The sequence below is a fragment of the Periplaneta americana genome, chromosome 6, assembly GCF_040183065.1.
Source record: "Periplaneta americana isolate PAMFEO1 chromosome 6, P.americana_PAMFEO1_priV1, whole genome shotgun sequence".
Lineage (NCBI taxonomy): Eukaryota > Metazoa > Arthropoda > Insecta > Blattodea > Blattidae > Periplaneta > Periplaneta americana.
Window position 1 is genome coordinate 3,469,904 of NC_091122.1, and position 27,583 is coordinate 3,497,486.

Sequence of the window (27,583 nt, forward strand, 5' to 3'; positions counted from 1 at the left end):
ATTATTTAGGCACTGGAAAGACGATATAAAACAGCTTCATGATTACTCATTTTGTATTCCAGTACGATGAAATAATGATCCTAGTGCCGTAATGCAAAGAATATCCTCGCGTTGCACAACATGACGCTCCGCGTTCCGGCCGGACGGACACACCGACTTCTAAACGTGGCACATTTGACGTCCCACGAGCTGCTGTTTAAATACACTACGGCAGGGCCGACCAGCACAGTTAACACTCGTAATCTTATCAGGGATACTCACTCCGTCCGCCACAGCTCGTCTCAATGGTAAATATTGTCTCCGTTACGTTTTCTGAAGTTCTGTTATAACGTGATGTTTTCGTTCATTAGTTCTGAGTTAATTTACTAGTGCGTCTTATTTTTAGTACATAATTAAGTTATACGCAATATTGTGGTGCGAGAAAACGATTTCAACTCCTTTATAATACGACGCATTTAGCCGCTACAATGCTACCGCGCTCGTCTTCCATCCAGGCGGCTCGGGTTCAATCCCCGGCAAGGTCGTGATGGAATTTATGGTGGACAAAGCACACGTTGCAGAGCGTTTTTTCTCGGGTTACTCCCGTTTCCCTGTATCATTCCGCCAACACATTTCACCTCTCCCTCATTTCATCTATCATCTGCAACTCTTCTATTCCTTCGTACCTGTCGTCTCGCTTCACTTACCTTTCTTCCCACCACAATCTGAACACACGCTCTCGCCATGAAACAATACTAACAATACCATCCCATCGCACCTCCTCATACTCATTCTCTTTCACAACAGCCCTGCCAAGACTCTAGAATTCGTTACCTGCTAGCATTAGGGACCGGTGGCCTGCAACTTATTATGCCCTTATTTTGAAAATTATTTAAAGTCCTACGTGACGCTGTATTTTGAGCTGTGTTCATGCTGACCTTGTGTACTCTAAAAAAAATTAAATCATAGTTTATTTAACGACGCTCGCAACTGCAGAGGTTATGTAAGCGTTTGATTTCTACCTCTTCCGCTTAAACTTTCCGCCATGTTTAAATAAAACAGTTGAACACATTGCAAAAAAAAAAACTATCACCGTAGTTCGATTGTTATTGGTCTATTGACCGTCAGTAAGCTTAGAATTCAGTTGAAAAATGTTAGTGTGGAATTATCATTTAAATTCAATATATGATTTACAACCGTAGCATGGTTTTGGGTTTGTGTATTTACGTGCCAATATGTTATAGTAGGCTACTAATATTAAGAACACTTTCTTTAAATTATTTGTATTTGCGTGCCAGTTTGGTATACAATTTACATTTCCTGTAATATATAGACAGTACGTTCTTTTGGTTTTTGTTTGTTTTTGTTGTTTTTTTTTTGTGGTCCCACGTCAATATAATGCATAATTTACACGGACAATACTTTCATTTGTTTTTTTTATTCTACTTCAATTTGATGTACAATTTATAAGCACATGCGTTCATTTTTTTTCGTATTTCCACATCAAATTAATGGATAATAATTAGCACATATAACATATTCTTTTATTTTTATACTAGCCGTACCCGTGCGCTCCGCTGCACCCGTTAGAAATAAATATAAAGTAATTACATAATTAAAATAGGACGTTTGATCCAGGGAACATTCGTGTTTGATATAAGGATAAATCGTTTAATATGTTATTTAATTTAAATTGCATCCAAATAATTAAATTGCGATCATTTTGGTCCAGAGACACTCATTTGTTGCAATGACAATTCCTTTAACATGTTTCTTAATTGTTATTACATGCAACCATAGTTTAATGAAGATTGACATCATTTAGATTTAATGTGTGTATTTTATTTTACTTGTTATAGGTTACCATTGAATTATGGTAATAACTTAATTTTAAGCTTTGTTTTCTACGTATTCAGTAAATGGCGCTTGGCCCACTATGGTTCTGAATCCTTCAAATAGCTTAAATTATTGGAGCACAATACCACATCACACATTGGACAGTTTTTGGGCTCATGTTCGGTGCCCGTGGCACGATCCCACGTGAAACTTTAAATCAACTTAAACAATATAAAATTTCTGATGCAACGATTGATGCCATAGGATCTCACGTGTTAAAATCATCCTTAGCTATAATTAGTAATCATTTGTATCCAACAACATTTTTATTGTAAATTATTTCCTATGTTTTCTTATCTTAATGTTTTTTTTTTCTTTCCAAGTGTCACAAAATTGTTTTGTTTACTTATTATTCTTTATGAACTGATTAGTAGGCCGATCTATCGAACCCTTATTTAGGGCGGCTTTTGTTTATACAAATTATCTACTTATATTATATTATATTATATTATATTATATTATATTATATTATATTATATTATATTATATTATATTATATTATATTATATTATATTATATTATATTATATTATATTATATATCAGAAGTTACTGTAATAACATTATAGCATTATGTCCATCTAGAGAAACTACACTTTCCAGTGGTGAAATAATAATCAATTATACAAATCGGTTAATTTAGCTTCCGATATTACTTCATACAAACACAGAAACATTCTCTGTAGGCTATCTTTCATAGCTTTCGATTGTTGCTGTCCAAGGCCCCTTATAGACGAAGTCATTTGTTTTTTAATTCATTACACGGCCTTAGATGGCAGTTATTTTAATTTTAAAACTCATTTGTCTCATTAAATATCAATCCTATCAAACTTTTTCAAGGAATAAAACTTATCTGAAATTATTTTTAAAGAAACTTTTGTTATGTAACATTTTTCATAAAAATCATTAATAAGCGAGATATTTCGATTTATTTAATTCAGGCCCCCTTATAACCCCCCTTTTAAATAATGTATTTTGAATACCATATAGCCTAAAATCTAAGTTACGACGAACTTAATTTATATTCCAATTTTCATCGAAATCCGTTTAGCCATTATTACGTGAAAAGGTAACAAACATACAGACAGACAGACAGACATACAAACAAAAATTTCAAAAAAGCGATTTTCGGTTTCAGGGTGGTTAATTATATATGTTAGGACCAATTATTTTTGGAAAATCGAAAATTACCAGAAAAATTTCGGCTACAGATTTATTATTAGTATAGATTTCAATGTCAATTTGATATAAAATTTACGCCCACTACACTTTCCTTACCGGTACTTTAGCAGTTTTAATGGTAATTTGCTTACAAACGTTCTTTTGCTCTTACATTTTCATGCTTACTATTTTATTTACAGTTCATTTCCCCCCTTGTTACGATGCGGTACAGTGTGGCCAAGGGACGAGGCGTATCGGATGAAGGTCGCTGCTATGGGTTTGTTGCCATCAGTTTGTGTTTAAATTACAGACCTACCAACTTTTATGCAAATTGCGCGAGTCACCCGCAATTAACATAAATTTGACGTTTCATAATATGTTGTGCTCCATTGCTATTATTATTATTATTATTATTATTATTATTATTATTATTATTATTATTATTAAAAGATATCCCCTACTAAATTCCCATCTTTCGTATTTCATCTCGCATAGGTTGGCAGGTCTGATGTTGCATGCGCTCTGCTATTTTTAAGAATGACGTAAGACCTTTTAGTTCAGCATTTCACCGATACGACTGAAAACTTGGCCAAACTTGACAGATTTCCTCGAAGAATACGTAATCCTGATGCATAGAGATTAGATTTTTGTCAGTATTAATTTGTACAGGGACATCATTTTATTTTTACTAACATTTTTAATATTAACCTGGCTATACTTTTGGATGAATAGTTCAGAGCCGGAAACACCGTTTGCTACCCCCTTCCACGACTGGAGTTCGATGATATTGGCGTAAAATACAAATAAATCACTTTACTAGGTATAGGAGGGAAGAAAAGTAGTTCATCCATTTACGTAAACTAGGAAATATCGTAATTTCGAGTTTGATAATTTTCATTAGGTTTTTGTTTAATCAAAATACAGTACAGTATTAACAATAAGTGTTTTTACTCACGAACTGTGCTGTCCATGTGGACGTATTCATTATGCAGTGTATATTATACTGTCTACAGCACATTAGCGTACAATATAGAGAATGAAGTTAAATTGAAAAATAATCATAATATGGATATTTAAACATATTTTTTAAAATGGTGGCCGTTCATTTCGATACAGGCTTCAGTTCTAATGTGCATATTATCGCACTATAGACTATTGTACGTAATTCCAATTGCCAGTTTCGTCCTTCGTACTAGTAACTCATGTTGAAATAATTCTGTACCTACTCAATAAAAGAGTACCTTACGTACTGTAAATTCAATCTTCATTTCTTCCCGATTAGAAAAGATAAAATCACTCAGACATGCTATCTACTGTCCGTCCAAGTGGTTACGTCGCAGAATCGTAGAAAGGGGGAAATCACGTGACAGTTAATTAATTTTATTTAAGTTATTTTAAACAGTTGCGGGTGAGGGAAATCGGGATGCGACGTAGGCAAACGGACGACAGTACCTGTGCGAAAATATGATTCAATATTGAAAGCTCTTTCGTCACTGGAAAACGCGAACATATTTCTGGAACGTACTATACTCACTAACTCAATACTGTTTGTGTTTACTACGACCTTAAGGCGACTTTGACTGTATACGCTTGGTTCTGTGAGGAGAACAGTTGGAAGTTCACTAGTAGAGGGGGTGGGAGTGAAGTACATTAAAAAACTCAGGTGCAATAAAAATTGAAGTAGAAATAAAATGATGTCCCTGTGCATTTTTATGTGTGCTATCTGGTAGGATGGAAGAAAAGACCTGATGGCCCTAATCCTGTCAGGTTAAATAAATAAATAAATTAAATAATAACATCCTTAAAACAGATCGAAAAAAAAACAGTTTTGTGTTGGGTAGAAGCAATCTTATGCAGACTTTCAGCTTATTATTATTATTATTATTATTATTATTATTATTATTATTATTATTATTATTATTATTATTATTATTATTATTATTACTTACTTACTTACTTACAAATGGCTTTTAAGGAACCCGGAGGTTCATTGTCGCCCTCACATAAGCCCGCCATCAGTCCCTATCCTGAGCAAGATTAATCCAGTCTCTATCATCATACCCCACCTCCCTCAAATCCATTTTAATATTATCCTCCCATCTACGTCTAGGCCTCCCTAAAGGTCTTTTTCCCTCCGGTCTCCTAACTAATACTCTATATGCATTTCTGGATTCGCCCATACGTGCTACATGCCCTGCCCATCTCAAACGTCTGGATTTAATGTTCCTAATTATGTCAGGTGAAGAATACAATGCGTGCAGTTCTGTGTTGTGTAACTTTCTCCATTCTCCTGTAACTTCATCCCGCTTAGCCCCAAATATTTTCCTAAGCACCTTATTCTCAAACACCCTTAACCTATGTTCCTCTCTCAGAGTGAGAGTCCAAGTTTCACAACCATACAGAACAACCGGTAATATAACTGTTTTATAAATTCTAAATTTCAGATTTTTGGACAGCAGACTGGATGACAAAAGCTTCTCAACCGAATAATAACAGGCATTTCCCATATTTATTCTGCGTTTAATTTCCTCCCGAGTGTCATTTACATTTGTTACTGTTGCTCCAAGATATTTGAATTTTTCCACCTCTTCGAAGGATAAATCTCCAATTTTTATAGTTCCATTTCGTATAATATTCTGGTCACGAGACATAATCATATACCTATTATTATTATTATTACTATTATTATTATTATTATTATTATTATTATTATTATTTTAGTAGTAGGCTAGTAGTAGTAGTAGTAGTAGTAGTAGTAGTACGAAGTTATTTAAAAGAAATTCTAAACTGATTTGTATCTCGTATAGTGCCTATACATGTCCATCTTCTGATGTCGATGTTGTAAAAAGTTTTTAAGCTTGCAGACCTATTGAGTAATTACCCTGTTTAGTGATTTAATTGCCACGCTGTGCCAAAAACAGCTGAATCCCCGTTATTGCAGCACGGCGTGGGCGAACAGCAAGGTTACTGGGGCATTCACTGCTGCCAAGGACACGGCTGATAATACAGCGAACTACTATTTTCCTTACGCCAGACATAGCTGTAGAGCTGTCGCGTATCCTAGCAACCATGTCCAGTCTACAAGACGTTAGAATTCACTGTGTACACTAGATAATGTTTTTTAAACATTTTATTATGTCGGGAACCCTCAAATCATCCATCTAAAATTCGTTGATGTCAATTTTAAATTTATATATATATATATATATATATATATTGTAAATTTATTTCAACTCAACAATAGGATTTTTATTCTTCCAACAATAATTCCTTTCTACAATTCATCTTAAACGCTCTCGTCAACAATAGGATTTTGACTCAACACAGTATTCGTTATAGCACTCCACTGACGTCAATGACAATTTACTTGGACTATTACGAACAACAATGAACTGTTAATCTTAACTAATATTTACAAAGCACTATTTATAAATCAGAACTATCAGTTCTCAGTTCACAGTTCTTCTAGCTCAGTCACTCGAGTTCACAGTATCTCGAACCACAGACCTTCAGAGACAGTTCACTGTACTCGAACTCAGGTTCCTCCAACTGCAGTCCACTGCACTCGAACTCAGGTCCCTCCAACTGCGGTCCACTGCACTCGAACTCAGGCCCCTCCAACTGCGGTCCACTGCACTCGAACTCAGGCCTTCGGATGCTGGCACAGTTGCGGACGCACACTCGAGTCGAACTCCGGTACACAAGACTGGCTTGCTTGCTCTGGCTTGCTCACTGACTGGCTGACTAATCAACTGAAACTGAAACTGCCCAAGTTCGCTGGCGTTTCTTCTTTTATAGCAAAATCATAGTCTCGAGAAATTTCTACGGGTGTCCTCTCGAATTATCTGGCTATCTCCACTTCGGACGGACTTCTCTAGAAGATTCGGGAGGGTCCGTCCCCCCTTCACTCTGCGAGTAGCAGCTGCGCGCGCACTCTCCCCTCTCTTCTCTCCGCCGCGCGCCGTCCCTTAGTGCTCCGTGGAGCCCGCGCGATCTGCTCTCTTGCGGGACGCTGGTCGTGAGTTCGAATCTCACGTCGCTGTCACAATATATATACATATATATATATATATATATATATATATATATATATATATATATATATATATAGGGTAAAAGTGGAATAACCCTGCAAATTTTCAGGGCTAATAGCATATAGAGTGTTAGTTGGGAGGCCGGAGGGAAAAAGACCTTAGGGGAGGCCGAGACGTAGATGGGAGGATAATATTAAAATGGATTTGAGGGAGGTGGGATATGATGATAGAGACTGGATTAATCTTGCTCAAGATAGGGACCAATGGCGGGCTTATGTGAGGGCGGCAATGAACCTCCGGGTTCCTTAAAAGCCAGTAAGTAAGCTCTTATTGTATGTAACACAGAGTGTAATATTGGTGAAAAGTTCATGATTTTCTCAGAAAAAAAAAAATGTTTCCCCCCCAAATGTTTAACACCCTCTTTTTCGGTAACTATTAAGAGTAGAATCGTGATTTTTGTACATATCGATAGAAAATCTAATAAAGAAACATTTATCCCTCTGGCGTATTTTAATAGCGTCAACGGTTTTCATGTAAATTTAATTTTAAAACCACTAATTTGAAGCCACTGACCGATGTAAGTCAGAGAGGGAGGTGGGAGGTAGTTCACTAGTGAGACAGACCTGACTTCGTTGATCTCTTACATCTGTAATACGAGAAGAAAGAGCAATGTGTTAGCGGCAATGTTGCCAGGCTGCAAAAACTTTCAATTTATTTTTTAATTAACCGTGAATTTATTCACAAAACTTAATATAGGTTTTCTATTCACTTCCACTCTGTATATATTCAGTACAGTAAAAAAAATATTAATTCCTGAAAGTAAAAGTTACAATGTATCTTTTAAAATTTGATACATCTAACTGCTTTCTTTTGTCAGCTAAATCGATGGTATTTGGGTAAAGAGAGATAATACACATGAGTTTTTTGAGTTCAATTAAAATTAAATCGAACCCTTATTGGAAATAATTTTCTACATAAATAAAACTTATCCAATGCTAGTATTCTTTTATTTTTTGCACACCCACTTGTAGAATTTAACTTGTGTATTCCCCTGGGGAGCAAAACCCTACTTGCACAAAAATGACTTAACTCGCTTTACCCGAACACCGTCGAAATTCAATTTTGGCGCCACTAGAATTGCTCAAAATTAATATTTCTTGTTTAAGATGGGAGTGCCATGGGATAATGTACTTCCAATGATTACATCTAACATTCGTTTTCGCAGCCAAGACTAAGATTAAAAATGTTAAGATATTATATAACTTTGTTAAAATGTAGCTATACAATAATCAATTTATTCCTTTTTACTAGTCAAATTTAATCCCCAGTCGCCAAATCACTTTCATTGGCTAATTCCGAAAAAAAGAAACAGCCAAGAATGTGAAAAGTCGACAGACTTGGCAACACTGCTTAGTAGTGATTTCCATCGTAGTTCAGAGCGGTTCCGCTCATGGCGCTACTCGTCAGTAATCCGTCCGCTACGCATTGCTGATCAGTTTCCGGTGTGTCGGCTTCCGCGTCCCCCAGCTGTTTCTCGGTTAGCAGCATCACGGACTGTTTTCAAACCATCATAGAAGATGAACGAACCGATCTCAAACATCAAGTTTGTGCGGGAAGTGGAGAAACATCCCATTCTTTACAACTACAACCTGCCAGAGTACTCCAGGAAGGCTCTGACGGAAAAAGCGTGGGGTGAAGTGGGGAAAGAAGTACATTTGCCAGGTATGTAGTGACTTCAATTAAATGAATTGTGTTATTAATAGTATACAGTAATATAATGCAAATCTATAGATATAATAATAATAATAATAATTATTATTATTATTATTATTATTATTATTATTATTATTATTATTATATAGTGTAATGGAAATCTTTAGATATAATATTAATAGTGATGATGATGATAATAATAATAATAATAATAATAATAATAATAATAATAATAATAATATACAGTGTAATTGAAATCTATAGATATAATATTAATAGTGATGATGATGATAATAATAATAATAATAATAATAATAATGAATTCGATGTCAGAGGAAGAATAATTGTTTGTATGCATCTGAAGACTGATTAGTGTAATATGTCGCTGATCGGCGATGTATGCAGTGGAGGGGGAAAGGACCTAGCCACCCTACCACACTATCTCCTGGCCTACTTGCCTCATAGGTGGTGCCATGTTGGTATCACTGTCGAGATTCAGACCTGTCTTCGGACAGTTGACTAAACAATTATTATCTTATTGTTATTATTTTATTGTTATTATTTTTTCTTATTATTATTGATTTTCTTGTATTATTATTTTTCTTATTATTGATTTTCTTCTTATTATTTTTCTTATTATTGTTATTGATTTTCTTATGTTATTATTTTTTCTTATTGATTTTCTTATTATTGTTATCTTTTCCTATTATTATTTTTCTTTTTGTTATTGATTTTCTTTTTATTGTCGATTTTCTTATTGTTATTATTTTCCTTTTTATTATTGATTTTATTATTGTTAGCATTTTTCTTTTTATTATTAATGTTCTTTTTATTATTGATTTTCTTATTGGTATTATTTTTCTTTTCATTATTGTTTTTCTTTTTATTATTGATTTTCTTATTGTTATTATTTTTCTTTTTGTTATTGATTTTCTTTTTATTATTGATTTTTTTATTGTTATTATTTTTCTTTTTATTATTGATTTTCTTATTGGTATTATTTTTCTTTTTATTATTGTTTTTCTTTTTATTATTGATTTTCTTATTGTTGTTATTTTTCTTTTTGTTATTGTTTTTCTTTTTATTATTGATTTTTTATTGTTATTATTGTTCTTTTTATTATTGATTTTCTTATTGGTATTATTTTTCTTTTTATTATTGTTTTTCTTTTTATTATTGATTTTTTTATTGTTATTTTTCTTTTTATTATTGTTTTTCTTTTTATTATTGATTTTCTTATTGTTGTTATTTTTCTTTTTGTTATTGTTTTTCTTTTTATTATTGATTTTTTTATTGTTATTATTTTTCTTTTTATTATTGTTTTTCTTTTTATTATTGATTTTCTTATTGGTATTATTTTTCTTTTTGTTATTGTTTTTCTTTTTATTATTGATTTTCTTATTGGTATTATTTTTCTTTTTATTATTGTTTTTCTTTTTATTATTGATTTTCTTATTGGTATTATTTTTCTTTTTGTTATTGTTTTTCTTTTTATTATTGATTTTATTATTGTTATCATTTTTCTTTTTATTATTGTTTTTCTTTTTATTATTGATTTTCTTATTGGTATTATTTTTCTTTTTATTATTGTTTTTCTTTTTATTATTGATTTTCTTATTGGTATTATTTTTCTTTTTGTTATTGTTTTTCTTTTTATTATTGATTTTTTTATTGTTATTATTTTTCTTTTTATTATTGTTTTTCTTTTTATTATTGATTTTCTTATTGGTATTATTTTTCTTTTTGTTATTGTTTTTCTTTTTATTATTGATTTTCTTATTGTTATTATTTTTCTTTTTATTATTGTTTTTCTTTTTATTATTGATTTTCTTATTGTTATAATTTTTCTTTTTATTATTAATGTTCTTTTTATTATTGATTTTCTTATTGTTATTATTTTTCTTTTCATTATTGTTTTTCTTTTTATTATTGATTTTCTTTTTATTATTGATTTTCTTATTATTATTGATTTTCTTATTGTTATTATTTTTCTTTTTGTTATTGTTTTTCTTTTTATTATTGATTTTCTTATTGGTATTATTTTTCTTTTTATTATTGTTTTTCTTTTTATTATTGATTTTATTATTGTTATCATTTTTCTTTTTATTATTGTTTTTCTTTTTATTATTGATTTTCTTATTGTTATTATTTTTCTTTTTGTTATTGTTTTTCTTTTTATTATTGATTTTCTTATTGTTATTATTTTTTTTATTATTTTTCTTTTTATTATTGATTTTCTTATTGTTATTTTATTATTATTATTATTATTATTATTATTATATTTGTTATTATTGTTTAGTCAATTGTCCGAAGACAGGTCTGAATCTCGACAGTGATACCAACATGGCACCACCTATGAGGCAAGTAGGCCAGAAGATAGTGTGGTAGGGTGGCTAGGTCCTTTCCCCCTCCACTGCATACATCGCCGATCAGCGACATATTACACTAATCAGTCTTCAGATGCATACAAACAATTATTCTTCCTCTGACATCGAATTCATTATTATTATTATTATTATTATTATTATTATTATTATTATTATTATTATTATTATTACTATTATTATTATTATTATTATTATTATTACTATTATTATTATTATTATTACTATTATTATTATTACTATTATTATTATTATTGTTATTACTATTATTATTATTATTACTATTATTATTATTATTATTATTATTATTACTATTATTATTATTATTATTATTACTATTATTATTATTATTATTATTATTATTATTATTATTATTATTACTATTATTATTATTATTATTATTATTATTATTATTACTATTATTATAGTTGTTTACTTAGTCCTTTAGTTATTTATTATTTAGTTACTTATTTAATTATTTAGTTATTTATCTAGTTATTTATTATTCAGTTATCATTTTATTTAGTTATTTATTTATTTATTTACTTGTTTATTTAGGTACTTATGTATTTATTTAGTTGTTAATTTGTTTAGTTATTTATTTCATTATTTGTTTATTTATTTATTATCTATTTATTTGAGATAGTTATTATTTGTTTTGTTATTTATTTAAGTAACTTATTTAATTATTTATTTATTTAGTTGTTAATTAAATAAATAACTAAAGAAATTAACTAAATGAATAAATAATTAAATAAGTAAAATAAATAAGAAAACAAATAAAAACTATCTGAAATAAATAACTTATAAATAAATAAAGAAATTAATTGTTTATTTATTTATTTATATATTTATTAACTATTTATTTGAGATAGTTTTTGTTTTGTTATTTATTTAAGTTAGTTATTTATTTATTCAGTTATTTGTTTATGTAGTTATTTATTTATTTAGTTAGTTATGTATTTATTTAGTTGTTCATTTATTTAGTTATTTATTTGTTTATTTATTTGCTAATTTAATTTTGTGATTATTTATGTATATATGTATTTAGTTATTTAAATATTTATTTATTTATTTGTTTATTTTCTTTTATATATCTGTTTACTTATTTGTTTAATTATTCATTATTTATTTAGTTATTCATTTTATTTACTTATTCATTATTTATTTAGTTATAATAGAAGGAAATACTTTTATTTCAGCTAGTGATTGCAAAGAAAGATGGAGGAACTTGCGTGCAGTGTTCGTCCGTAAGATGAAGCCCTCTCCAAATGGATCCGGGTCAACCAGAAAGAGGCCTTATTACTTGGCACAAGCGATGCAGTTCGCTGTACCCTATATCAAGTCATTAGCCACAACCGCGCCCAGGAATCTGCCAGGTGCATCACTACGTAAACAACATGAAGTGTTTGACGACATTGAAATTATTATAGACAATACCTGTCATCGAGTTACAGCTTCATTGCCACCTATACCACCACCTCCAAGACCACCAAAACCACCTGCGGTGCCAGCAAATAGTGCCAAACTTGCCGCCATTCCAGGCCAGAATTGTCGGCAGACAGAAAGGAATGAAGCCACGAAAATGTTTCTTCTGAGCCTTTTGCCTGAACTGGAAGAAATGACAGACCAGCAACTAAAAGTATTCAAACGCAGGACTCTTCTGATGATCGACGACATAACGGGCCAGACGTCCTCCGTGCCTAGCGACCCTGTGTTCTCTCCGGCATCTGTGCATTCTAGTTCCTAGCCACTCTCTGACGAAAAGCATTCACTTACAATGCAATCACTTGATGTTGCACAGGGAAATCCTCTCCCTGCTTCATGTCACTTACAATGAAAGAGATCAGTGGGCTCATGCCAAGGACTCAAGTGACTGTAATCAAAACCTGAGCGTACAAACCCAAAGGAAATACGAAGTGGGTCAAAAGTCGCTTTCCCCAATATTCGTTCTTAAGTTTCATATATGTACAGTAGTGGCAAAAAAAAACCGGACCGACCCTTGTAGCTGATTTCAGAGCCTTGTTCACTCCAGAGCACGATAGACTGGTAACTAAGACTTTCGTGGTTCGAATCTGCCTGGGAAGGAAACTTTTTTTTTGTTCCTTATTCAAATTTATTCCCAATACTTTTCGATTGCTGGTAAAATTCATGTTCTGGGAATAATAAGTTAATTAAGTAGTAAAATATCGCTGCAATCGAAAAGTATTATTATTATTATTATTATTATTATTATTATAGTTGTTTATTTAGTCATTTATGTATTTATTTAATTCGCTACTTATTTAGTTATTTATTCAATTATTTATTTAGTTATTTATCTAGTTATTTATTATTCAGTTATTTTATTTAGTATTTATTTATTTACTTGCTTATTTACGTACTTATGTATTTATTTAGTTGTTAATTTGTTTAGTTATTTATTTCATTATTTGTTATATTATTTATTAGCTATTTATTTGAGATAGTTTTTATTTGTTTTGTTATTTATTTAAGTAACTTATTTAATTACTTATTTATTTAGTTGTTAATTAAATAAATAACTAAAGAAATTAACAACTAAATGAATAATTAAATAAGTAACTTAAATAAATAACGAAAGAAAAACTATCTCAAATAAATAACTAATAAATAAATAAAGAAATTATTTGTTTATTTATTTATTTATGTATTTATTAACTATTTATTTGAGATAGTTTTTGTTTTGTTATTTATTTAAATTATTTATTTAATTGTTTATTTAGATATTTAATTAATTATTTAGTTGTTTATGTAGTTATTTATTTATTTAGTTACTTATGTATTTATTTACTTGTTCATTTATTTAGTTATTTGTTTATTTATTTATATATGCCTTTACTTATTTGTAAATTTGAATAAGGAACAAAAAAAAAAGTTTCCTTCCCAGGCACGATTCGAACCACGAAAGTCTTAGATACCAGTATATCGTGCTCTGGAGTGAACAAGGCTCTGAAATCAGCTACAAGGGTCGGTCCGGTTTTTTTTTTTGCCACTACTGTACATATATACAGATGTCGTAACTTGAATAAACGATTAGCTGGTGTAATAAGTCTTGCGTCAGCTGTTTTTTTTTTCCGATGTCATGTCTTGTTATTGATGTTGTTTTGTTGTTCAATTGAATGTAATTAAATGTAAGGAAGTGTTTGGGAAAGGGACTTTTAACCCACCCTGTATTAGATCGTATCATAAGTAATGTCGTTTTTTTTTTTTTTTTTTTTTTTTTTTTTTTTTTTTTTTTTTTGTAAGATTTTAATTATGGTACTGTATTTAGTTGGGCAACAAAATTTACAGGACGCTATGGTTATTATTGTGTATTGTGAGTACGTAACAGTCGTCAATTGTTAGTACAAAGAATATAAAATGGAGGGTCGCCCTCGGTAGCGCAGTTGGTATAGCGCTGGCCTTCTATGCTCGAGACTGCGGGTTCGATCCCGACCGAGGTCGATGGCATTAAAGAGTGTTAAACTGCGACAGGCTCATGTCAGTAGATTTACTGGCATGTAAAAGAACTCCTGCGGGACAAAAATTCCGGCACGCCGGCGACGCTGATATAACCTCTGCAGTTGCGAGCGTCGTTAAATAACCATAATTTAATTTTTTTAATGGAGGTGATAAAGTTTGAAATTACAATCCTTCTAAAGCACCACTGGAAACAAGATTATGAAGCTGCTCCTGCGGCTAGAAGAATATGTGAAGTCGAGGGTGAAGGTGTCGTTAGTGAGCGTGTAGTACAACGATGGTTTCAGCGTTTAAACAATGGAGAAGAAAACATAAAAAATTTACAACGTCCTGGTAGACATAAGCTATGAAATACTGAGAATACATGCAGAGTTTTTAAAGAAAATCCACACAAAAAATACTCGTAGGTTGTCATAGCAACTTGGTGCTTCAAAAGATACAATATATCGCCACATTAAGATGCTTAGAAAATCATACAGAAGTTCTAGATCTGTACCTCATGTATTGACACCTGAACAAATTCAACGCAGAGTGGATATCTGTCATCAGCGTATCGCTAATCCCATTGATTATAGATTTATCGGGAGAATTGACACATGTGATAAAAAAATGGGAGTATTACCATCTCAAGACAGTGGTTCGATTCCCGTCAGCCTGTCAAAGTCGTTAACAAAATTTGTTTTGCCCCAAAGTAATGTCATGTGTCTGGTAGCATTTTGAAGATGTGATTCACTGGGAGTTTGTTCCAAACGGACGTGTAGTCGATGCGGGCTATTCCATATGAAATCGATCAGTAAAAAACCTCGCATTTTTTTAATACTCTAATTTTTTCCCTATTTATACAAGGTGCTGAGGACAGTGCATTTTCAAAAATATACTATCGAAAGTCAAACGGTTTTCGTACAATTAAGCGACAAATTTAGCGTATTTTATAAAAACAAGCCTCTTTCAGCGCTCAGAACTCTAGAACCGTTTACTGCAGAACATTGAACGAGAGCTTATTTTGAAGCTGACATTTGGTAGGTTATGTTAAGAAGTAATCCTTATTTTTATTATACACAGAGAGACACATAATCTGATTTTACTTACTTTTAGGCTTTTTGACAATTTGTAAAAACGTAAAAAAATATTGAGAAAAAACCTTGCATTATTAAGAGGCATTCGGCATTGTTTGCTTAGTGTCACGGCAATAAGTTTCGAGGGTATTAAATAAATTATTTTCACACCCCTAGACTTGAACGGCGCAGTACCACATGCACTGGCCGAGAGATGAAGATAAGCGAGCGTTGGGCGTCATTTTACTCATGTGTTTATGAAAACTTGTGATAAAGCTAGCCCAGCTATGCGCTACTAGACGAAACATCACGTGTTTTTCTCCTGGCCTTGCTTGTCTCGGCTAGCTCCCGTCTCACAGTCAGCTGGTTAGTTCACGCGCGTACTATTTATTTTCTTTATTTGATATTTTCAATACTTTCTTATCAACGGTGCACCAGTAAAAAGTATGTGTTTATTTGTACTTTCAATGCGGAATCTAACCATGTATTTTAAAAATATTTTTTCGTGGGCAAAGGTATCTTAATTAAGAAAAATCTAAGTTTCTCCATTTCCATAAAAAGTAAGAAAATCTGTTTATATATCAATATAAACTTTAACTTCTCAGCATCAAAATAAACCATGATTTTGATCATTGGGTGAAAGGGTTTCGGAGCCACAACAGTTTAAAGTTGCTAATTTTATGAAAATACGATAAATTTAAATATTTTTAATTTAAACACTATGAAGTTCTGATGCCTCAAACTTTGCACAAAGCATTGTATCACAGGTGTCAACGGACAGAAAAAGTTTCATTGTATTTAAAAATTGCAAGGTCAATTTTCTCTATATTTCGGTCGATTTGAGATGGAATAGCCCATGCGGATCTTTATTGTCAACAGCTAGAACGAGTTCATGAAGTTTTGATAGAGAGGTGCCCGGCATTAGTTAATGGAAATAGAATTCCCTTGCAACAAGACAATGAGAGACTCCATATCTCTCGAAAAACCATGGAAAAAATCCAGAAATTGGAAGGAATCGAACTGTTACCACACCCGGCATATACCCTTGATTTTGCGCTGTCAGATTACCACATTTGTTTCGATTCATGGCCCACATCCTGCGTGGAAGAAATTATACTACACTTGGAAGACGTTGAAATGGGAATCACCGAATTCTTATCATCAAAAACCAGAAACTGGTACCATCGCTGGATAACAAACCTCACTGAAAGGTGGCTCAAGATCCTATAATCTGATGGGCTTTATTTTGAAGCTTAGATTAATTTCTTGTGACAACACAAACTAAAATTCTGCTTCAAAACCGACATTACTTACGAGACAATATCTGTATTACGCAAGGAACTTAAAAAAGTTCATGTTAAAAAACTTTGTGTATATAATAAATAAATAAATAAAATTCTTACGTCATAATGACTAATATTCTTTCCTCAGCATTCACTCATTCCAACGCCGATGAAATGCAATGAATTTGGAGTTTATTAATTGCCGTTTAATTAATTGTAGACGTAATAAACATTAATTTCAGTGTCTGACTTCATTTACTCAATAATTTGTATTTCTTTCAAACTACACGTAAGGTGCGGTGCGTGTTGAAAATGTAGCGAAGATAAGATGAATAATAAAATTATCCACGAAGTTAGTATCGTACTGTAATTTCATTTTTATGACAATATTAACTTAAAAATTATACCGGGTGTTTCTAAAATGTGCCAACAAAAAATAAATCTATTCTACACATACGTCCGCAACCGAATCATTTCATAGCTCTAAGCCATTTCCTTTCATTATGTAGAATTCCTCAGAGTCCATGTTTGAAATGCGACCCTCCCATCTGAATACAGGTCTTGGAAAGATGATACATATACTGTACAAGAACCAACATCCCAGGCGTTAGGGTAAATACACTTTTGAAAGATTTGCACATCGACTGGGGTACCATAAAATAAACATTTCAGAATGTTCTTAGAAGAAGAAAGAGTCTCAACTTATTATTATTGTTATTATTATTATTATTATTATTATTATTATTATTATTATTATTATTCATAGCAGAGCAGATCTTTCTGCATTCCTCTTTGTCTCCTCATATGATCCATATATCTTAATGTCGTCTATCTTCTGATATCTTCTTCTGCCCCGAACTCTTCTCCCGTTCACCATTCCTTCCAGTGCATCCTTCAGTAGGCAGTTTCTTCTCAGCCAGTGACCCAGCCAATTCCTTTTCCTCTTCTTGATCAGTTTCAGCATCATTCTTTCTTCACCCACCCTTTCCAACACAGCTTCATTTCTTATTCTGTCTGTCCATTTCACACACTCCATTCTTCTCTATATCCACATTTCAAATGCTTCTATTCGCTTCTCTTCACTTCGTCGTAATGTTCATGTTTCTGCCCCATACAATGCCATACTCCACACAAAGCACTTCACTAGTCTCCTCCTTAGTTCTTTCTCCAGAGGTCCGCAGAAGATGCTCCTTTTTCTATTAAAAGCTTCCTTTGCCATTGCTATCCTCCTTTTGACTTCCTGGCAGCAGCTCATGTTACTGCTTATAGTACACCCCAAGTATTTGAAGCTGTCCACTTGCTCTACTGCCTCATTTAGAATTCACACGTTTACCTTCTTTACTTTTCTTCCTATGACCATGGTCTTCGTCTTGTTTGCATTTATCTTCATCCCATACTGCTCACAGCTGTCATTTAGCTCCAGTAGCATATCCCTTAGTATCATCTCCTCTTCTGCTAACAACGGCATATCATCAGAAAATCTTATGCATTTTATTCCTTCTTCCTCCTACTATCACTCCTCCCATGTTCTGAAAACAGTTGTTCACTAAATCCTGCAAGTAGATGTTGAACAGAATAGATGATAAAGGGCAGTCTTGTCATACTCTTCTCCCTATTCCACTTCCCTGTGGCATTTCTTTTCGTATCTTCACTTTGACTCGTTTCATAGAAAGGCTAGTGAATAGCTACATCTCTTTCCAATCTACACCGATTTTCTTCAGGTATTATTATTATGATTATGATGATGATGATTATTATTATTATTATTATTATTATTATTATTATTATTATTATTTATCTTTTGAAGAGGAGGAAAAATTCAAATATTTTGGAGCAACAGTAACAAATATAAATGATACTCGGGAGGAAATTAAACGCAGAATAAATATGGGAAATGCCTGTTATTATTCGGTTGAGAAACTTTTATCATCCAGTCTGCTGTCAAAAAATCTGAAAGTTAGAATTTATAAAACAGTTATATTACCGCTTCTTCTTTATGGTTGCTCACTTTGAGAGAGGAACAGAGATTAAGGGTGTTTGAGAATAAGGTGCTTAGGAAAATATTTGGGGCTAAGAGGGATGAAGTTACAGGAGAATGGAGAAAGTTACACAACCCAGAACTGCACGCATTGTATTCTTCACCTGACATAATTAGGAACATTAAATCCAGACGTTTGAGATGGGCAGGGCATTACACGTATGGGCGAATCCAGAAATGCATATAGAGTGTCAGTTGGGAGGCTAGAGGGAGAAAGACCTTTAGGGAGGCCGAGACGTAGATGGGAGGATAATATTAAAATGATTCGAGGGAGGTGGAATATGATGATAGAGATTGGATTAATCTTGCTCAGGATAGGGACCAATGGCGGGCTTATGTGAGGACGGCAATGAACCTCCGGGTTCCTTAAAAGCCAGTAAGTAGGTAAGTATTATTATTGTTATTATTATTATTATTATTATTATTATTATTATTATTATTATTATTATTATTATTATTATCTGTCGAAAATCAGTCAGCAGAACTCTCTGCTACAAGCCACTTGTAATTCATTATTAGGAATTATTAGTAAATTCATTCGGTACATGAAGTCAGATATAAAACGAGGTCACAGCACATCGGAATGAAATCGGTCCTCAAGACTCGTGAATTGTGATGACCAGGACACGCCGGACAACAACGAGGAGGAGGCGTGGGCGGTGTCCAGTCCGGCTATGGGCCGCAGCTTGCGGGAGGCCCTGGAGTGCCCGGTGTGTTTCGAGAGCATGGTGCCGCCCATCACGATGTGCACGAGCGGACACAGTCTGTGCAGGGCCTGCAGGCCGCGCCTCCCCTCCTGCCCCACCTGCCGACAACCCCTGCTGGGTATCAGGAACGTGGCCCTGGAGAGTCTGGCCCGGGAGCTGCTCCCCCAAGACGTGCTGCAGGCGCCACAAGAGCAGCTCACCACGCCTATGGAGCCCAAGTGAGTACGAGTGGCAGCGCAGTGTTGCCAACCTGGCAATAATAATAATAATAATAATTAGACTTCGTGGAATTGCCACGAGAATCGTAAGGTTTACTACGCACGCAGTATAGACTGTATGAGAAGGGGGCGTGCAACGGACGGACTATGACTCTGATGTAAACACTGAGCAGTATACTGCGGTTACAATAAAATCTGTATCCTGCATTCAAGAAATATAATGAATGATCACTGAAGTAGGAAATGTCTAAACATGTAAATACATAATTATTTTGTAGTGAGATACAGGGTGTTTCAAAAATACGGGGCATAATTTCAGGTATGTATTTCCCACATGTAGACAGTCAAAATAGTTCATTACAACATGTGTCCGGAAATGCTTTATTTCCGAGTTATGGCCTTCACAACATTGAAATTCACCGGAACGTTTTTCTTTCCGCAGGTCGTTGCCGTCAAAGGAGACATTAAGAGGGCACTCTGACAGTTCATTCCGAGGCGAAGGTTACATTCAGTGTTGTGTAGGCGTTAGACTGTGCGACATGTATTCAAATCAAGAGCTGGCAGAGATACACTTCATGTACGGTAAGGCGGACGGCAATGCTGCGCTGGCTCGTCGTTTGTACCTCATGTTTTAGAAGACACTCCATTGATCAATCGTCAACACATTCACTTCTTTCATGATGGCGCTCCTGCACACTTCAGTCGTACGGCTCGCCGGTACTTGGATCGAAGCTTTCCTGATCGATGGATAGGTAGAGGTGGCCCAATTGCTTGACCTCCACGCTCACCTGATCTGAACCCTCTCGATTTCTACTTGTGGGGTCATTTAAAATCATTGGTTTATTCGTCTCCGGTGCCTGATTTGGAATCCCTTCGGAATCGAATTGTGGCATGTTCTGAGGACATACGCAATACTCCTGGAGTTTGGGATCGTGTTCGCAGGTCAATGAGACATCGATGTGAGGTCTGTATTCAAGCAGGAGGTGGACATTTTGAACATCTTCTGTAATGATAACGACCTGCGGAAAGAAAAACCTTCCGGTGAATTTCAATATTGTGAAGGCCATAACTCGGAAATGAAGCATTTCCGGACACATGTTGTAATGAACTATTTTGATTGTCTACATGTGGGAAATACATACCTGAAATTATGCCCCGTATTTTTTAAACACCCTGTATATTAACTCTTAAAATTTAATGTAATATACTCACATCAACCTTGAATATGTGCAGTGAAGAGCTACGTACATTTTGAGCGACTGCCAAAGTGAACCTCCTCCGATGGTCACTTAAACAGTTTTTATTTTGGGAAAATGTACGTTCAACATCACACGATGTAATAGGAGCATATTTGAAGAACGGAAAGTCACTACTCTTTAGTACACCAATTTCAGACGTCTTGTGACCTGATAGTACATAATTTATAATACAAAGTTGTAAATAGGCAGAATTTTTAGCAATAAATAATGTTTCTCAACTTACATTTCACTTTTTCTGAAATTAGTTAATTGTTATGTTGGATAACGGTTTGTGATACTTTATACACTATATTAAGGGCTTCTGAGAGTTGTAGTTTAGACGATTCTAATAGGATGATGCTTTTGGACACGATTTTAAAATTAGAATCAATGAACAGAATATCTTCCAATAGCTGTTCAGAAGGCAATGATTTTACAGCTGCAACAGCAGAACTGCCTGTGCTATCCAATGCATGAATTACCTCCATTATTTTGCCGTAATGTTCTGCATAATAATTAACAGCATCCAACCACGTTTTCCAACAGGTCAAGACTGGCTGCGGGGGTAAGGGTATTCCAGGAGAAAATATTATTTGGAACAGCAACACTCTCATTGTGGCATGTTTGATTGAATTTTTGTCTGCACTGAACAAATGTTAAGCTTTGACTGTTTCAACCACAGTAATGCAAAAACAAGTGCTTACATAGGTATACATTAGCTGTAGCTGCTCTATCTATTTGGACCAGTCACAACTCTTAACATGAACTGCTTATACTACGAGACCGGGCGGTCGCTCACCTCATCTATACTACCGTACATCGGCAACCTGATTGCATGCTGCGTGTGGCAATTCAACGAAGTCTAATAATAATAATAATAATAATAATAATAATAATAATAATAATAATAATAATAATAATAATAATAATAATACTTACTCACTTACTGAATTTTAAGGAACCCGCAGGTTCACTGCCGCCCTCACATAAGCCCGCCATTGGTCCCTATCCTGAGCAAGATTAATCCAGTCTCTACCATCATATCCCACCTCCCTCAAATCCATCTTAATATTATCCTCCCATCTACGTCTCGGCCTCCCTAAAGGTCTTTTTCCCTCCGGCCTCCAAACTAACACTCTATATGCATTTCTGGATTCGCCCATACGTGCTACATGCCCTGCCCATCTCAAACGTCTGGATTTAATGTTCCTAATTATGTCAGATGAAGAATACAATGCGTGCAGTTCTGTGTTGTGTAACTTTCTCCATTCTCCTGTAACTTCATCCCTCTTAGCCCAAAATATTTTCCTAAGCACCTTACTCTCAAACACCCTTAACCTATGTTCCTCTCTCAAAGTGAGAGTCCAAGTTTCACAACCATACAGAACAACCGGTAATATAACTGTTTTATAAATTCTAACTTTCAGATTTTTTGACAGCAGACTGGATGATAAAAGCTTCTCAGCCGAATAATAACAGGCATTTCCCATATTTATTCTGCGTTTAATTTCCTCCCGAGTGTCATTTATATTTGTTACTGTTGCTCCTAGGTATTTGAATATTTCCACCTCTTCAAAGGATAAACTTCCAATTTTTATATTTCCATTTCGTACAATATTCTCGTCACGAGACATAATCATATACTTTGTCTTTTCGGAATTTACTTCCAAACCTATCTTTTTACTTGCTTCAAATAAAATTTCCGTGTTTTCCCTAATCGTTTGTGTATTTTCTCCTAACATATTCACGTCATCCGCATAGACAAGCTGCTGATGTAACCCGTTCATTTCCAAACCCTCTCTGTTATCCTGAACTTTCCTAATGGCATTTTCTAGAGCAAAGTTAAAAAGTAAAGGTGATAGTGCATCTCCTTGCTTTAGCCCACAGTGAATTGGAAACGCATCTGACAGAAACTGAATAATAATAATAATAATAATAATAATAATAATAATAATAATAATAATAATAATAATAATAATAATAATATATTAATCTATTAATCCGCTATATATTTATTTTCTCCCTGAAATCAGTTACGGCTGTCCCTTGGATTGTCCCTGGACAGGACTCAAGTCGGAAATAAGGCTGCACGTGTCAATGGACCACAGTGACAAGATCCTGGTGGGAATTAGAGAACACAGCTGCCAGTGGGAGCTTCCGCTGATCGTAAAGGACGTCAGGTAAAGCAATATCAACTTGTGTATGCCACTCTTCATCTCTCAAACGGCTATACCTGTTTCTTTAGATGGGACATAACACTAGCGCTGCATAAAAAAAACTGAATGTCACATAGGCCTGTTGCTATGGTAACAACGGTTGAGATGCCAAAGTTACAGTTCTCACGTGACGAGTGCTTAATAACTCCTTTGGCGCCGTTTATTGTGCATGCGTTTTTCATTCTCTGTCGATTTTTGTTTCTTTCTTTTTTTTTACCTTCGCGTTAATTGTTAAGGAATGTTTTAACGTCAGCCATCTAAGGTCCTATCAGCTGGCAGCGTGGTAATCCGTATTGGCAACATGGCGCTGTAGTTCCAAGCTCTGCGGCGTATCTGTCATGACCATGGATGGGCAACTCGTGCTCCCAAAGTGCTAAAAAACCTTGAAAGAGAGAAAGGCAGACGGAGCCAGCCGCAGCCGTTACAAGTTGTTTGTAGTTTCGTTGCAAAAGCCACGGTGCGCTCTGGCGGCTCGTGCAGGTGGTCGTGATATCTACCCCATGATTTGAATTTCAGAATGATGCAGGGTACAATAATTATTGTAATTTTAGACAGACTGTAAATTAGTTTAGTACTGGAAACACAAACTGAATACAACCTTTTCAAGATACAACAAACATAGCTGCAACACTTATTGATATACTAGCCGTACCCGTGCGCTCCGCTGCACCCGTTAGAAATAAATATAAAGTAATTACATAATTAAAATAGGACGTTTGATCCAGGGAACATCCGTGTTTGATAGAAGGATAAATCGTTTAATATGTTACTTAATTTAAATTGCATCCAAATAATTAAAATGCGATCATTTTCGTCCTGAGACACTCATTTGGTGCAATGACAATTCTTTTAACATATTTCTAATTTTTATTACATGCAACCATAGTTTAATGAAGATTGACATCATTTAGATTTAATGTGTATACTTTATTTTACTTGTTACAGGTTTCCATTGAATTATGGTAATAACTTAATTTTAACCCTTGTTTTCTACGTATTCAGTAATGGCGCTTGGCCCACTATGGTTCTGAACCCTTCAAATAACTTAAATTATATTATATAATATTACATATTATATTATATTATATCAGAAGTTACTGTAATAACATTGTAGAATTATGTCCATCTAGAGAAACTACACTTTCCAATGGTGAAATAATAATTAATTATACAAATCGGTTAATTTAGCTTCCGATATTACTTCATACAAACACAGAAACATTCTCTGTAGGCTATCTTTCATAGCTTTCGATTGTTGCTGTCCAAGGCCCCTTATAGACGAAGTCATTTGTTTTTTAATTCATTACACGGCCTTAGATGGCAGTTATTTTAATTTTAAAACTCATTTATCTCATTAAATATCAGTCCTATCAAAATTTTTCAAGGAATAAAACTTATCGCAAATTGTTTTAAAGAAACTTTTATTATGTAACATTTTTCACAAAAATCAATAATAAGCGAGATATTTCGATTTATTTAATTCAGACGCCCTTATAACCCCCTTTTAAATAATGTATTTTGAATGCCATATAGCCTAAAATCTAAGTTACAACGAACTTAATTTATATTCCAATTTTCATCGAAATCCGTTCAGCCATTATCGCGTGAAAAGGTAACAAACATACAGACAGACAAAAAAAAAATTTCAAAAAAGCGATTTTCGGTTTCAGGGTGGTTAATTATATATGTTAGGACCAATTATTTTTGGAAAATCGAAAATTACCAGAAAAACTTCGGCTACAGATTTATTATTAGTATAGATTACACTATTTGTTAATATTTCTTATTATAGGTCTTATTTGAAACGTAGAACGCTAGAATTTACAAGTCTTTATACAATAAAGAGTATTCCTCTGTTCTCAGAAAGGTAATAGTCTGTATTAGCAAACAAAAACAAATTCAAGGAAGTATTTTTTACATGTCACGGCAGATGAAATAAGCTTACTTCCGAGCTCTTTCTTTACTTTCAGAGCTTTTACACTTCTTTCTTGTATTAAACCCTGCCTCAAGCACATACAGTATATATGGAAGCAAAGAGTATATTTGGAAATTCTGAATTAGGCAGCATTACGAACAGTTCGATTCCTGATTTTGCTGGAATCTGAGTGGCGTGCTGTTCTGTAGATTTATTAATTCAAGCTATAAATTTTCAGGACTTTCTATCGGCGTAAGCCAAAAAGATTTCAGAAAAATTTCGATTCCTTGTCAATTGTCCTGTTTCTCCAAACTTAGCAGTGAATTCTGCTGTAGGTCTTGAAGTAGGGTCTTATATTTGATAAGAACATTTTCTTATCACTCTTCCAGATATGAATAATTTCAAGGGAAAAATTGTTCTTGTGCCGGGTATCGATCCCGGGACCTCTGGTTGAACGTACCAGCGCTCTACCACTGAGCTACCCGGGAACTCCACCCGACACCGTCTCAACTTTTCCCTTTATATCCACACAACTCGCGTGGGCTGACGAAACGCCAGAGACCCACATCGAGTGCACACAAATTCTGACTTGTCGGGTGGAGTTCCCGGGTAGCTCAGTTGGCAGAGCGCTGGTACGTTCAACCAGAGGTCCCGGAACAATTTTTCCCTTGAAATTATTCAAATCTGCTTCACAGGAAGCTTTACCTGAAAGACTAGATTTGGACTCTTCAAGATAGTTTATAGTCAAAGAAAGTGAAGTTGTGTAATGTTCTACATGATACTACCACATTTCAAATTTATCCATAAATGTTCTTAGCTAGTCGATTATATGTCGTGCAATTCTGTAACTAACGTGCTAACGATATTTGATATCACTCTCACCTTGTTGATATCCCAGTTTTACCTTTAGCTGTTCTAAAGCAGATGCAGACAGTATTTCTTTACTAAAACCTTCACTGTTTATTTGTAACATAAAATGTCATGCGTAAGAAAGTGTAATAGAATACAAGCTTTACCTCTCTTCTTAATAAAAAAAAATTCCCTTTTTACTCGTAACTAAAGGGAAATGATCTGGGAATTATATTGTTTTTCACTTAAAACGAGCCGCCACTTACTGCAGACGCGATCGAACTTGTTTCTTGCAAGAACCGCATACAGACACTACAGCTAGTACAGAGTCCGTTCTACCTGCACTGAGGTTGTGTTGACACTTTGAGAGCACGAGTTGCCCACCCATAGTCATGTCCCATCTTAAAAAAAAAAAAAAAAACTGGTGGTATAGGTAAAGACTACAAGTAAGGACCGGCACAATATGAAATTTTATTACCAAAATATCAATTTATTTTTGCAAAATATATGAAATACGAAAACATTTTTGGCGTCAGTAAACAATTGTTGTAATTCATATACAGGGTGATCTTTGCTTTCGGAGAAGTATTCCGTTACCGGCTGAGGCTACACACGATCAAGAAGATCTTCTACATCACGGTGCAGTACGTAGGGCTGCCCAGCGACGCGACCAAGTTCAAGTACGAAGCGGAGCTGAACACGGGGGAAGGCCAGCAGAAGGTGATGGTGGTGGGGCACCCCACCCTGGGCCACCAGCAGGATCTGCAGGCAGTCTACGACTCAGGCGGCTGCATCACGTTGGACTACGACCTGGTCAAGAACGTGGCCCTGGGCAAGCAGCTGGTCTTCATCGTCAAGCTGACCAAGTGCGCCTCTTAGCTCCGTGTACATGACAAAAAACACTGTAATTCAAAGTTGTCTTTATTTGGGGCAATGCGAAGGACAGGTTAATATATTATATTTTATGGAAAGACAGTCCTGATGCTGATGATTTCCATACGTTCACGAGTTGGTTTTTGACTTTGTAATGTGTATTTTACATTTTTGATATTGATGTACAGGTTGTCACAAAATTCGACTAATAAATGACTAGATTGTGTGTCCTTAAACATACAATCGAACATATGAAAGAAAGCGTCGTCATAGAAACCATATTTTTTTAGATATGAAGATGCAAAAATTGCGCCAATCTTGACGTCAATTACGTAATCATCTATCCTTAAAATTCAGGCAGCCAGTGAAAAACTAAGACATTTCTCAACCCAAGGAGTCACAATGATGCAGAAGATTTAATTCAATCTGATGCCAAAACTATACACCACCCTACACTACAATTTATTGAAAAAACGTGCGTTTATTTTTCATAATGAATTGTTACACTACAATTTATTGAAAAAATGTGCGTTTATTTTTCATAAT

At 34.0% G+C, this 27,583-nt stretch overlaps 2 protein-coding genes across 3 annotated transcripts; both read left to right on the forward strand.

The window, feature by feature from the left end:
* Window positions 1-147: 147 nt before the first annotated feature.
* Window positions 148-27,284, forward strand: LOC138700902 (E3 ubiquitin-protein ligase SIAH1B-like). 2 transcript variants are annotated; one of them, XM_069827321.1, is made up of 5 exons: window positions 169-287; window positions 3,235-3,311; window positions 19,645-19,946; window positions 23,218-23,364; window positions 26,728-27,284. In XM_069827321.1, the coding sequence occupies exons 3-5, from the start codon at window positions 19,696-19,698 to the stop codon at window positions 27,041-27,043; spliced, it is 714 nt and encodes a 237-aa protein (XP_069683422.1). In that variant the 5' UTR covers window positions 169-287; window positions 3,235-3,311; window positions 19,645-19,695; the 3' UTR covers window positions 27,044-27,284. The 2 variants fall into 2 exon arrangements, with proteins under 2 accessions (XP_069683420.1, XP_069683422.1); XM_069827319.1 differs by lacking the exon at window positions 3,235-3,311 and having other exon boundaries at window positions 148-287.
* On the forward strand, window positions 8,410-13,537 carry LOC138700903 (uncharacterized). The gene is made up of 2 exons (XM_069827322.1): window positions 8,410-8,790; window positions 12,368-13,537. Exons 1-2 carry the CDS (start codon window positions 8,646-8,648, stop codon window positions 12,913-12,915), a joined length of 693 nt encoding a protein of 230 aa, XP_069683423.1. The 5' UTR covers window positions 8,410-8,645; the 3' UTR covers window positions 12,916-13,537.
* Window positions 27,285-27,583: the final 299 nt, after the last annotated feature.

What these genes read in the sequence shown, in the direction of transcription:
- LOC138700903 (XM_069827322.1), top strand. Translation starts at nt 8,646, where the DNA reads ATGAACGAACCGATCTCAAACATCAAGTTTGTGCGGGAAGTGGAGAAA. An exon ending in GAAAGAAGTACATTTGCCAG is followed by an intron (nt 8,791 to 12,367) that starts GTATGTAGTGAC and finishes CTTTTATTTCAG; the next exon opens with CTAGTGATTGCAAAGAAAGA.
- LOC138700902 (XM_069827319.1), top strand. An exon ending in ACCACGCCTATGGAGCCCAA is followed by an intron (nt 19,947 to 23,217) that starts GTGAGTACGAGT and finishes CCCTGAAATCAG; the next exon opens with TTACGGCTGTCCCTTGGATT. An exon ending in CTGATCGTAAAGGACGTCAG is followed by an intron (nt 23,365 to 26,727) that starts GTAAAGCAATAT and finishes ATTCATATACAG; the next exon opens with GGTGATCTTTGCTTTCGGAG.